This window comes from Erithacus rubecula (genome assembly GCF_903797595.1).
Source record: "Erithacus rubecula genome assembly, chromosome: 2".
Lineage (NCBI taxonomy): Eukaryota > Metazoa > Chordata > Aves > Passeriformes > Muscicapidae > Erithacus > Erithacus rubecula.
This window is the reverse complement of record NC_136685.1, coordinates 107,706,477-107,720,388: the sequence shown is the minus strand read 5'-3', so window position 1 is coordinate 107,720,388 and position 13,912 is coordinate 107,706,477. Positions and strand designations below refer to the sequence as shown.

General features: G+C 43.6%; 1 protein-coding gene across 1 annotated transcript; it reads left to right on the top strand.

Annotated features, from left to right (window-relative positions):
* Window positions 1-4,004: 4,004 nt before the first annotated feature.
* On the top strand, window positions 4,005-13,139 carry CFAP36 (cilia and flagella associated protein 36). Its single transcript, XM_079297961.1, has 10 exons — window positions 4,005-4,367; window positions 8,177-8,241; window positions 8,867-8,968; window positions 9,357-9,471; window positions 9,762-9,849; window positions 10,502-10,553; window positions 11,215-11,341; window positions 11,587-11,756; window positions 12,163-12,315; window positions 12,589-13,139. The coding sequence occupies exons 1-10, from the start codon at window positions 4,253-4,255 to the stop codon at window positions 12,673-12,675; spliced, it is 1,074 nt and encodes a 357-aa protein (XP_079154087.1). The 5' UTR covers window positions 4,005-4,252; the 3' UTR covers window positions 12,676-13,139.
* The last annotated feature ends 773 nt before the right edge of the window (window positions 13,140-13,912 follow it).

Below are 13,912 nucleotides of genomic sequence, written 5' to 3'. Positions count from 1 at the left end.
AACCCACAGTTACACACAGCATCGTTTGATAATGAAAATTCTATACAAGCATAGTTGCCAAATTGGGTTTTTTTTTTAATCATAACATTAAAGCATAAGTAAAACTCCAATAGTCCACAAATACGAACTACTTAATAAATAACTCATGGCGCTTTCATAAAAATCAACTATTAAATGTTACAGAGCTTAATGAAAACCTTGCACACACTGGAATCCTACAGTGTGTCCTCCAAGCAGGAACAGGAGCAGCCCTGCTTAAGCTGCTGTCATTTAACCTGTTCATGAAGCTGTGAAATGCTGCACTCTTCATCTCACAGCTCTTATATTTCAGATTTTTATGCCTTCCTGAGGTCACACCCGCTGCTGTGGCAGCTGCATCCAGATATTCAGGGACATTCAGCTCAGTGAGTATTTCTTTCTTGTACATCTAATTGATTTTCCTGTTTCAGCAGTAGAAAGCCCAGTTTCTGTGAGGCACTCCAGAGCATTGTCCTCCTTGGGGTTTCTCTTTGGCTTTTATAATCAACAATACCATGCAATTAGCCAAAGTTCTTGGGGGCAACTGAAACATGTGGGTAATAAAACTGAGAAATGCAAACTCCAGCTCTTCCCCAGAGCCCCCCAGAACCAGCACTTTGTCTGTAAATGCCTTGTTGAAAGCCAAGCCCTGAGGTAACACTAAATGACTCAAACCAAACTCATGTCTCAAATAAATTCTGTTTTGCACTGTGCAGTCGAGGAAACTCCAAGGCTGGGCAGCCTTCAGATCTCTTCTAGTTCCATTCCCTACACAGCCCCAGGTAACACTTCATTAATCCTAATATTGAGGAGTCCTTTTTAAGGGAAGTTCTACAAAGAAATTAAAAATGCATCATTCTCCCAGTGGTAAAAACTGGGAAGTTTTCACTGAAGTGAAACAAGTTTGTGTGTAGAAGTATTTCTGCATAGGTTTCATGACTCTTGGCTGAAGGTGTTAGAAGCTGGACTTGAAAGTGTCCTTTCAGAAAGCTCAGAAATAAAGATCTTTCCCCAGAATCCATAAACAACTGAAGGTTATGTTTTTTTTCTTTTTTAACTAATATTATCATGGAGTTGTGGCAACCATGTTCCCAGACCTTCTCCCACTCTTATTCATCAATGAATAAAATGCCCATGTATCTAACAATGTATTATTTTACTCTTTCTAACCATCTCCTACCTTATTGATACCATTTCATACTCCACAGATGCTGCCTTTCCTGCTTCAGTGAAACTCTCCACTTCCAAAGAAAGGTCACAGGGCTTTTCTTTTTCCTTTTTTAACCTGCTCATGGCTGCAGAACTCCATGCCAGAAGAGATTAGAATAACAAAGCTCACAGGCTTCACCTTGCTGTAGTTCATCTTCCATCAATAACAATCAGCTGAAATTGGACAGAAAAATCCAAATTGCTACAAGGCTTTTCAGAATTCAAGAGGTGCAGACACTACAGTAAAAATAATGGTAAAAGCACTGCAGCAATTACAAAAACACTGGGTCAAGGTGTGTGGAGAAAATCCCCGTGAAAAGTATATATGGGAATAAATCCTATTGCTGCTGAATAAAGAACAAAATTTGCTTCAGGAAAATAAATGAAATCAGGTTTATGGATAGACTTTCAGATAAATGTGTGAGTAAAATCTGCATGGTTTGTGGCAAGTATATAAATGAAAAAAATCTAAAAAAGAGAAGAAATAATATTCTTGTAGTTCTAGTATCTCTTATTTTCACAAGCTGTAAAGAGAAAGCATTAGATGTTAGACACTTGAGATGCTTTTAAGATTAGATAATTGACTAAGAAGCATTATGATAGGAAAAGCAATGGCATATGCTTATTATTAGATAATTATATTAGGAATGGCCTCTCAGGCAGAGTGGATTCTGTGAAACAGCCTCACATTTGTATAAAACCTTCAAGTCACAAGAGAAAAGAGCAGCTTTATAAAGTGAAAGAAAATGACCTAAATAGGAAGATCTTTAGAAGTTCCTGCAGGAGCTCAATATCCCAAAGGAGAGGAAAATGAAAATAATTCACAATTCCTTACTTGACTTAAAGCACTTCTTCAATGCATTGCTCAGAACCAATTTCTCTCCTAGTTTAGCTTTGACTAAAGTACAGTGAAGTCCCTGAAGTAAAACATATTTAACCAAAAAAATCTCCACGATTAATTGTTGCCAATAAGCCCAAACTGATCAGTATTTTAATTTTCAACCTTTTATACAGAAGTCATATTTAATTTTGTCTACTGGACTGAAAGAAAAGGCCTTTGCACCACAGGTTCTCAGTGTTCTCTTTGAGGTGACATTTATTAAAAAAAAATCCCTCCCAAACTAAAATTTATAGAAACAAACTGGAAAAGTTGCATTAAGTTTACTAAGGTACAAAATATTTATAGCTGTTGCAGTAGTAAGACTATTACAAACTAGGTGGATGGAGAATTAAAGCCTAAACAAAAGAGTAATTAAAAATAATACAGTTTAACTGTTAATCTGATAATTGCACTTTTGCCAGCATCCTTTAGATTGCTCAAAAACTACGAAATTATCCACATTGAAGAAATCAAAAGTGATAAAAACACCTCTGCCAATAGCTAAGGAACTCATCTGCCTCACTTCTTGCCTCTTAATTTATAAATAGATAAATAAATTTATAAATTCAGCAAGAGACCAAAAACAGCATTCAGCAAAAAGAAGTCAGATGTTCTCAAGATTCTGGAATTTCTGAATTCAGTGGAACACAGAGAGTGGAAAAACTTGACAAAATTTGCCTGTCAGTGTGTGAGTGTATATATACATATCAATGTACATGCATAAATATATATATTTTTAAATGTATATATCTACTTGCTCAAAATATATACTTGCTCAGAAAAGATAGAAAATCGAGCAATAAATGCTTTTTGTGACTCAGACATGGGAGCATTTCCTGCTCCATCTTTTGAATTTTTAACAACTAAACCACCAACTCCAGTGTTTCCCCTGACATGTGGGGACAGATCACATCGGGCAGTTTCCTGTGAGGTGATAAAATGGATTTCATTACACAGGACAGAATTTCCTCATGCTCATTACTGCAGCAGTTTTTCGTGCAACTGTGATGAAATGCTTTAAGTTTTTATGCAACAAATAGGAAATTAATACTGTAATACTAGTGATGCTCTCAGACCACAAAAGTGGCTGTAGAAATTAAAGTGCTGAAAAAAGTGGCCTGCAAAACCAAAATTTGAAGTTTTTCCATTATTTAAATGATGATCAGGTACTTCTTTGCAGTTCTGAGAGCATGGAATTGTTACCTTTGAGAAAAAAGAGTGAGGAAATAAATTAGCTTTCACCCAGCACTGAAACTTTGGCAGGTAAAATCTCATTAATGGGCTACAAGAGTTCTTGAATACAAACCCTCATGTAAGGAGCTGGAACTGCCACTGCTTGTGGGCATTAAGACCCTCCAAAAAGGATGAAAATGTTCTTTTTGGGAAAACACTGGGAAAAACTTTTCAGTTCGTCAACAGTGCAATAGATGGGGACAGTGAGAGAAATTACCTTAATTTTAGTGGAGAAAAGGAGAAAAGGAATATGCCGCACCAACCGATACCCAAACGATTAAGCGTTAATGTAAACCTTCATTGCTTCGTAAATTATTTCCTAACTCTGGCACTACAGGATTTTTTCAGTATTACTAAATTACAACCACTGCAGGTATTAATTTCTTCTTTTTTCATTGCAGTGCAGGACCCGCGCGTCAGGCGATTCCGGGAATGCCGTGAGGGCGCAACCCCGCGATTCCCGGGAATGCCGTGAGGGAGCAGCCCCGCCATCCCCGGGAATGCCGTGAGGGAGCAGCCCCGCCATCCCCGGGAATGCCGTGAGGGCAAAGCCCCGCCATCCCCGGGAATGCCGTGAGGGAGCAGCCCCGCCATCCCCGGGAATGCCGTGAGGGAGCAGCCCCGCCATCCCCGGGAATGCCGCGAGGGAGCAGCCCTGCCATCCCCGGGAATGCCGTGAGGGAGCAGCCCCGCCATCCCCGGGAATGCCGTGAGGGCAAAGCCCCGCCATCCCCGGGAATGCCGTGAGGGAGCAGCCCCGCCATCCCCGGGAATGCCGTGAGGGCAAAGCCCCGCCATCCCCGGGAATGCCGTGAGGGCACAGCCCCGCCATCCCCGGGAATGCCGTGAGGGCGGCTCTCAGCGCGGTCCCGCCCCGTGACGCCGGTTGCCATAGCGGCCGCGCCGCCGGCCATGGCGGCCGAGGAGGAGGACGACGTGGAGTGGGTGGTGGACACCATCGCCGGCTTCCTGCGGGGGCCCGCCTGGTCCATCCCCATCCTGGAGTTCATGGAGCACAACTGCGAGGGTGAGCGGGGGAGCCGGGCGGGGCAGGGCGGGTGTTCCCAGGCCGGGCCTGTCCCGGTGCGCGCTGTCCCCGCGGCCGTGAGGGAGCGCGCCCCCAGGCCCGCCAGCCGTGAGGGAGCGCGCGCCCGGCCGTGAGGGAGCGCGCACTCGGCCGTGAGGGAGCGCGCACCCAGCCCCGCCAGCCGTGAGGGAGCGCGCACTCGGCCGTGAGGGAGCGCGCACCCGGCCGTGAGGGAGCGCGCACCCCGCCGTGAGGGAGCGCGCACCCGGCCGTGAGGGAGCGCGCACCCCGCCGTGAGGGAGCGCGCACCCGGCCGTGAGGGAGCGCGCACTCGGCCGTGAGGGAGCGCGCACCCAGCCCCGCCAGCCGTGAGGGAGCGCGCACTCGGCCGTGAGGGAGCGCGCACCCGGCCGTGAGGGAGCGCGCACCCCGCCGTGAGGGAGCGCGCACCCGGCCGTGAGGGAGCGCGCACCCTGCCGTGAGGGAGCGCGCTCTCGGCCGTGAGGGAGCGCGCACCCCGCCGTGAGGGAGCGCGCACCCGGCCGTGAGGGAGCGCGCACTCGGCCGTGAGGGAGCGCGCACCCCGCCGTGAGGGAGCGCGCACCCGGCCGTGAGGGAGCGCGCACTCGGCCGTGAGGGAGCGCGCACTCGGCCGTGAGGGAGCGCGCACCTCGCCGTGAGGGCCCGCGGCGCTCCCCGGGCGAGCCGTGCCTCAGGATTTGCATCCTGGCATCCGTTTGCATCCATTAGCTCGCCCTGGGATTATGGTTTACGGCTGACACCGGGCGAGCGCCGCGGACACCGGCACGGCATCCAAAGCTCTGCCAGAGCCGGGAGTTTTCCTTAGGAAACTGGTCTGGCCAGTGCGACAGAGGAGGAGAAGGCCCGAAGTTAAATTCCTGCAGTTATGTCGATGTTGTCAGTTAAGAGGTGAAAATACCTGAGTTTTAGTACCTCGCAAAAATGATAGCACTAGCAGTGGTTAGCGGCAATGTTTTGATCCTGTGCGTGAGTTTAGCTCGGAAGTAACTCCAGTTAAAACTTCCATTTCTTCCTTCGTTTTGTTGAGAGAATCAAGGCAAAATCTGGGGAGCAGCCTGGGTGAAATGGAAGTACGGGTGAGGGGGGCAGGATTGCCCTGCAGCCAGGGGAAAACTGTGCAGGTTTGAATCTGCAGAGAGGGAAGGAGGAAAGAGACTTTGGGCTAAATTACATCTGCTGCTTACAGAACAACTCCAGCCGCCAAAAAACACCTGGATCCTTACAGTGGCAGAGTAATGGCAACTTGGGCAAGCCTGAAAGCCCTTTGGAAAAACAAAGGCAGCTTTTGTTTGTGATTCTTGGAAAAAAAATTGCTTCTCAGTTTCTCATCGTTCCTACCCCCCAAACTTTGCATGAGTCTGTATGCCTTTCCCTCATAAAGCTGGGAAAAGAGGAATAAAGGAAAAGCTGCTGGAGCTTTCCCAGCTAGGAAGGGTTAGAGGAAACTAGGCTGGAAGTTTTCTCCTGGGAAGGCTGCCTGAACTTGGGCTGGGCCAAACATTCTGGTTGCCATGCAAAGGGGCTGGGTTTAGCTATCGAGGGAATTATTTATCCCTCTCAGGAGCAATGATCCCTTCTCCTGAGAAGGTTGAGGGGAATGACTGACAGTAAGAAGATTTGTGGAACCGCTGTAAATTTCCACCTTGTGTGAGGCAGGCACTGCTGTGCTGATCCCATTGCTGGTTTTGTACTGACACACTTTGTCAGGACAGAGCCCTCTGCATTCCCAAAACATAATCTAATCTGGACAAGCAAATTAGCAACACTCTGATTAACTGACAATAATTTGTGATTTCTCGAAAATACAGTTTGGATTTTGGCAATAGGTATGTGAGGAATTTATTTTAGAACTGTAGTTACTTAGGCCAAGTCCTTGCACTTCAACTTGTAAACTTATGGTAATGGTTTTCTGTCTGTTAGGAAGTGTTTGCTTTCTCTGTCTCCCTCTTGCTGGGAACTTGATAAATTTTTTCTGGTTTGATTAATTTCCTTTTACATCAAGCTGAACTTAAATAGATGGGTGTGTATCATCCCATTTGAGGGGTCCTATCCACAATTTTCAGTTTTAAGGAAGATAATGATTGTCCCCTGGCTTGTCTTCATGCTGTGGTTCTTCGGATCTTTATTCCTGTGGGTGCCAGAGCCTTAAGGAATAATGACAACGTGATTCAGGAGCCCTGACTCAAGGGAATCCAAGGTCTCTGTTCCAAGGGCTCCTTAAAGCCACTTAGCTGAGAGGAGATGCTGACTGCAGCTTGCTTTACTTGGCACTGAACTTCATCCTGCTGTGTCCTGAGCCTGCTGTGTGCCAGCTTGTCACCTTGCTTGGGTCCCCAGGGCAGGGAGGTGGGGAGAAAGAGAAGCCAAGGTGGAATTTTGGGTGTGCAGGAGCTGGGAGGGATCCCCAGGCAGGAGGAGACAACAGAGGCTGCCAGGTGAATTCACCCTCCTGAGTCTGTAACAAGGTGCTTGCCATAGAACTGATACCTGTAACACCTTCCCTACCATTTGAATTTAATCCTAGAGATTTGATAAATATATTTGTATGTATATAGTGTTTGATATATAATCCTGGATGTATCCTAAAACCTTTTGTTTTAGTTTCTTCATTAAAATTTTTGCCTTGTGCAAAACCCACGAGCAGTGTCTGTTTTCCAAATGATGATTCCAAAGCAGATTTTCCTCTGCTTTGGGGGATTGATTGGATTTCTGTCATTGCTCTGCTGTGTTTGAAAGTGCTGCTGCTTTAGGAAGCATCCACACTGTGTCCAGGTGTGTCTCCAGGGCTGTCACAGCTGGAAAAGATGTTGGATGCCTCCAAAAAATGCCTCTGAATTTGTGTGAAGGTTCCACAGGCATCACCTCCATCAGAGATGTCACATGTACATGGAGAGTAAATCACACTCCTCACCAATTCAAGCACAATTCCCTTTCTTCAAATGACTTCAAAGGTTGTTCCTGGCAATGACTTGTCCAAGTGGTTCATCTTGAAGGGGATTGAGGCAGATTTATTTCTAAGCCTCTTCTTTAATTGCCAGGTTTTACATTACCTCTCTCAGTTGCTGGTGTGAAAAAAAATGTAAATTAACCCCCCCCCCTTAGTTTTCAATTCCTCTTATTTTCTGCTTCTTCCACATATTCTGCAGCATAGGGATCATGAGCTTGAGTAGTTCCAGGGATTTTCATGAGAATTTACATGAATATGATTAATATGGCCTATAGTATAGGAATGTCCATTTTTCCTAAATCAGGATAAGATATAATTAAAATATAACTTAACTGCACCACGTTTCCTCTTTGGGTTTATCTGGTTTTGCAGGCAGGGACTCATTTTCTTGCATCACCTTGGCTTCTCACTCTATGAATTACATTTTTTAAAAAATGGTTTAAGTCCTTAATAAATATAAATACATGGAGAGTGAGAAATTTCCTGCTTGCTGTGTCCTCTGCCACCATAGAACAATCTTACACAAGTTTTTAAATTAAAACTTACTTTTTAGTGAATGTATCTGCTGAATCCTCAACTTCCTTACAAGTCTTTTGTCAAGATACATTTTCCCAATATTAAATTATACAGCTAATTACTTCCAATTATCAAAAGCACACATTTATTCTGAGTGTGTGGAAAACCACAGGACTTTTATAAATCATATTTTCATTGATTAAATATATTACCCTATAAAGCTTAATCTTGCTATTTAGGTTGTAAGTTAATTTGTGGGGGTTTGTACACTGACTGCAAAATGTTTCTTCTTCCCCCTCCTCAGTTTTTGATGATGAAGAGGAAAGCAAGCTGTCATACACAGAAATTTATCAGGAGTACCAAGCTCTGGTGAGCATTATTTACACTTTGTGGTAAAGCTAAACAATTTAAAATGTTAAATGATGAGCTTCTAATTGGGTTATTATTGTAATTTAGAATTTTTCCATGTTATTTAGAAATCCCATGAGTTGGAGTTGTCGTGTACATTTTTATGCCTGAAGATCAGGTTCATAGAAAAGAAACTGTGACACAGTCATAGCTCTTAGGCTGTTTTACATATTTTTCATTAAAATTAATGTATCCACTACCTTCAAGACTGTATTTATAAGCTTGATAATGTTATTTTCTGTCAAGTTAAAATGACAACCAGCAGGATGTCTGAGAACACTCACAGCTTGTATTTTGTTCACTAATGAGTCTGGGAAATATTTTGAATTATCTTTAAATTATCAGAAAAAAAACCTGCAGGACATTTTTGGAGCATAAATACCTATGAAACACGACATGCAGCTTTCTAACACACTCTTTCTGTAATGAGGCTGGGGAATACATGATATTAAAAAGCTTTGATTGAATAAATACAAACCAACATTCATTTCTGCTCTGACCCTAAAGGCTTTCAGGCACAGACTGGCAAAAAGCCTTTTACTGACATCAAAAACCCTTACAAGGTAAAGCTTATGCTTTCTTACAGGTGGAGAGATTGTTAGAGGACTACCTTAAAGAAGTTGGAATTAATGAGGAGAAATTTCAAGAGGCTTTTTCTTCTCCTCTTGCAAAGACCCACACCTCCCAGGTATTTGCCTTCATTAGGGAAGGGATGGATTTCATTCTTGGTTTAATGTTTTCCCTAACACAGCTGCCAGGAGATGGAACTTGGAAAAGTTTTCGTGGTGAAACTGTAACTTTCAGTTGAGCTGTAAACTTACACTGGGAAACTCAATTTTGTCATAATATTGTCATAATGTTACTGCAGACATGTTGATCTAAAGACAAAACCCACCAAGTTATTTTCCTGACCATGAGCTCTTCTTGGTATCTGGAAAAACAGACAGATAGGAGAATGAAATATAATTATTAAAAACATGCTCCCCAGAACTGAAAAATCAAGCTAATTTCAAACAGACCAAGCTGGTTAGGATTTCTGTGGGGGTTTAATTTTGTGCATGTCTCTCCTCCCACAGGCCATCCTGCAAACAGTGTTGGCAGCAGAAGATTTTAGACTATTTAAAAAAATGATGGTACAGAAAAATATTGAAATGCAACTGCAAGCAATTCGAATCATCAAAGAAAGAAATGGTGAGGAATGATGAGCAGAGGGGTTCACTGCAGGATTTGAGTGTTCTTTTGATGATTGCCAGAAATCTTCACCTTTTTCTTATCAGGATTTCAGACCTTTTCCTCTAGGATCTAGGGCCTTAGTGGAAACAGTTTCAGAGGAAGAATTACATGGCTTTGGTTTTGTGAATGTGATTTTCTAGTGTTTGGGTTTGTTGTTTTTTTTTTTTTTTTTTTAATCTATCTTCTCTGCCAATTGGAGCACAAAATCATTTTCCTTAGAATAATGCATAAATCTTGTTTTTTTCCAGGTGTGTTGCCTGAGTGTTTGACAGAGGGTTCTGATGTATTCACTGAAATTGAACAGGAAGAAATGAAAATACTCAGGGAGGTTCTAAGGTAAGAAACCAATCAGTCCTACTTTGTACATTATTTTAAAATACACATCTGTGGTACCTAACTCTTCCAGCCTTTTCCAGAGAACTGCCTTCATCCTACCAGGATTATTCTTTCCAAATCCCAGCTGAGTGAAAATGGGTGGTGCTGGGCAGTGGGTGTGCTCAGGAATATCAAAATAGTGAGAGAGAACTGTTGCTGTGATCTGTGTGAGACCTCCACAACTTGTGCAGATTCCCCCCCAGTTCACAGACACACAAACAAAGAGCAGCAAGTGAATCCATCCAGGTTTTATTAGATAAAACTAATATATAACTAATATATAAATAATATATAATGCTGTTTTCTCTCTGGATTCTGGAAATGCTGCCCTTCCTGTCTTTAAATTAGCAAATGAAACAAAGAGATAGGTACTGGAAATTCTTACACAATTATTTTAGCACAAAGATAGTTGGGGACAGTGAGTTCTTGTGTGTTTATTCCAGCTATTTATTTCTATTAAGACTTAAATCATGGAAATATTTTGGATACTGACAAATTCATATTACCTTGTAATTGCTTTGATGGTCCTCAAATACTTAAACAATGTTAAATTTCCTTGAAAATCACTGCCACTAAAGGAGTTTTGAATATTTACTCATGTTTATTGTTACAGAAAATCTAAGGAAGAGTATGAAATAGAGCAAGAGAGAAAGAGGACTGAAGAAGTGAGTATCTTACCTTTGTATGTGAGTTATGGGGATGGCTAAGAAATGCCCTGATATTCTGTCCTGGCTGTGTGTTCCATCAGTTCAGTATCCCACAAGAAGCAAATTCCCTGCTCAGCACCTGGATCTGAAATCCTGAAAAAAGGGTGTCAACCTTTCAGACCAGAGAGCAGCTGAACTGCTGATACTGTCAGGATCAAAGAGCCTTCCAAGTGTAAGCTGCTGGGAGATGACAGCACTCAGAATCCTGCAGGAATTACCCCCAGGATCACTTGATACACAGAGTAGTTATTCATTAAGTGTTCACAAGGCAGAACTAATCACCAGCACCCAGAAATCCTCTCCAAGAGCCCATCCCTTGGTGTCCATCAGAGTAAACCACAGAGAAAGTGATACCTTTTTAGTTAAAAGAATGTTTTAACACAAAATAATTTGATATTTTAATGAGTGTTGTGGGGTTCTGACACGAGTTACACAATAGATCATCAGCACAGACAATTTCTAGGCAGAAATCCTGAGAGAAGGGTTGGATTGTCTGTAGTGTAAACAATGCAGTTGTAACTGAAGTTCTGCTGGGACATTCCTTTGTGTGGACAGTTCAGTGCCTGAGCTCCAGTGCCAGGAAATGTAACACCTGGGTTTCTTTGTTTTCTAATTCAAGGCACGTGCTAAACTCAAAGCTCCAGATGTTAGCCACAGTTCTCCAGGAGATTCAAGAGAGGCTGGTAAAGTTAAGGAATCCACTGAGGGAGCTGAGCATTCTGAAGAAACTCCCAAATGCCCATTAGGTAATTTTAGGGGGAGTGCAGTGCTGAGTGGGCAACATGATGCTGGTTTTAAAGGATTCAAGATCCACTTGTATCAAGGTGTTAAGAACTTGGCTGGATAAGGCTGTGAGTAAAGTGTATTTGCCCTGCAGGAATGCCTTCCAACATGGGGTGTTTTACTATTCCATGATGTTCTGTTCTGATTGATGATTTTTATCTGATGTATTTTTATTCTTCCTAATTGTTTTCTATGTAAAATTACTTAGAGGGATCTCATAAATCTACAAAAGAAGACCCCAAACCAGTTTGCCCAGTACAAAAAGGAGCTGAAAACTTACCCCAGGCCTCTTGTACCAAGGGGAAAGAAGACACTAAGAAAAGGTCTGCTGGGAAAGGTTCAGAGAACACAGTGCAAAAAGCTGGAGTGAAAGGACCTGTAAGTTAAAAACAAATAAGAAAAAAAAAGCCAAACATAAAATGCAAAAGGAGAGGATTACATGTAGAATATGTATTTTAAATAGCATTATATTTAAATACAGTTTTTCTGTTATTGTAATCAGGTGGGTTTGGGTTATTTTGGGTTTTTTTTTAAAACAAACCTGTAAAAACTCTTTCATGTTATTCACAGTTTAATTAGCACAAAGTTCAGCTCATGATTTCTGTCTTCAGAGTAGAATTCAGCATTCAGTCCTTGGGTAATTTCTTAGGAGACAGCTCTGACTTGAAGCCTCAACTTGGATTTGTTTTCACCTGGTAATTTTGGAGGCAAATAGGATGTCAATGTGGTTTTCTTGCACATTGATATGAAAGAATTAATTTCAAAATTTAATTTTTTCCCCCAGAATTTATCAGAAGCTGAAAAGCAGCAGCTGAAGCAACGTGAGGATTACCTAAAGAAAAAACGAGACCTGCTGCTGGCTACAAAGAAAGAGTCAAAAAATAATGCACCAGCACCAAACACTGAGCAGAAAGAGGAGGAGTCCCCTCCCAAAGAGGTGAAGCATATAACACAAAATTATATTTCATATAAACCCACCTGCTTTCAGTGCAGGTGTCCATGTGGCTGCTGAACAGTGGGAATGGGTTAAAAAGAACAAGGGGGGAAATATTTCCAAGTTAGTGGTTTTGCAGAAGCTTTGGGTTGGGAGTTTCAGTGATGGACTTGGCTTGGGTTGGCTTCAGCATCATCAAGCCCTCCTGGTTAACTCCAGTTCCACCCCTCTGCTCCATGCAGTGGTTGCTCAGTGCAGTTGTTCTCATGTTTTTAGGAAGTGTCAGAAGAGAAGCAGAGGCTGCTGCAGAAGAGGAAGATGCTTGCAGAAAAGCTGAAAGAAGAAGTCATTAATAAGCGGTAGTTTGAAGAGGCTGACTGCTGACCCCAAGAACAGAAGGATGTTTTAGAATAAGTTCTCAGTAAGTGAAGGGATTTCCAATCTTGCCCTGGGCTTTAGAGAACTTCAGCCAAGCAGCTCAGTACCTGGTAACTCCCTATTGCAAATGCCACTCCATGGACACTGGTTTTGCAGAGTGCTGGGAGCTCCCTGGCCCTGTTCAGCCCTGAGCCTGCAGAGCAGAGGAGCCATGGAGAGCTGGGAAGGGAATCCCAACAGCTCCCAGCCCAGCACTTGAACTCCTTCATTGGAACAGGGCACAACTTGGTTCCTTTCATTAGCCCATTGCAAACACATGGCTCTTTGCCAGCTGTGCAGTGCAATAAAGTCTGGTTTCACAAGGAAGTGCACCTTCAACCACCTCATTTGGGAAAAGCCAATGTACCTTGGGAGTGAAGACATTCACAAATTAACTCCAGGTTACAGTGGGTGACAGTGCCCAGGTCCCAGTTTCCAATAAATGCAGCTTTAAATAACAGGAGTTGCTTTAGTGCAAAGCTGAGGCTGTTCCCAGCAATTCACTGCCAGAGTAGCAGAAACCTGTTCAAGTCCTTTACTGGTTTGGCTGTGACCAGTGTGAGGAGAAAGAGGTTGCCCTTTGCCCAGGGCATCACCTCACTGCCACAGCAACTCCCAGGAAAAGACACAAACCCACCCATTCGAGTTTCATGGAGTTTTTATTAAAATAGCATTTATAACTGGTACACGTTGGCAGATTTCTGTTTTCTCCAGAGGAGTGGCAGTGGAAGGGCCCAGGCAGGAGAGCAAACACAGCTGCCCTCGAGGGCAGAGAGGAACCAGCAGCCAGGGGTGAGAGCCCCAGGGAAAGGCAGAGAGTGCTGGGTGTCACCTTCTCCCAGCATTGCAGGTTGGTGTTGAACAGATCTGCTGCCACTTCACCCAGTCCTTTCCTAGCAACCATCAAAACTGATGACATTGTTGGTTTTGCTGTGAAACAAGCTCCTGTTGGAGTGTTTTTGCAGCTCCAGCTATCCTGCAGTAGGTGGTGTGGTGAGCAGGGCAAGGACTGGCACTGCTCAGGAGTCCCTGGAGAACTTGGGAGGCTGCTGAGAATGAGGAATGCAGGTCCAGGTGCTGCCACTTCTCCTCAGGTGAGTGAAGGCACTTCCCAGGTACCTGCTGCTCTGTGAATCTTCTTTGGTGATGGAGCACAGCAGCTCCAGAGTGAGCTCACAGGGAT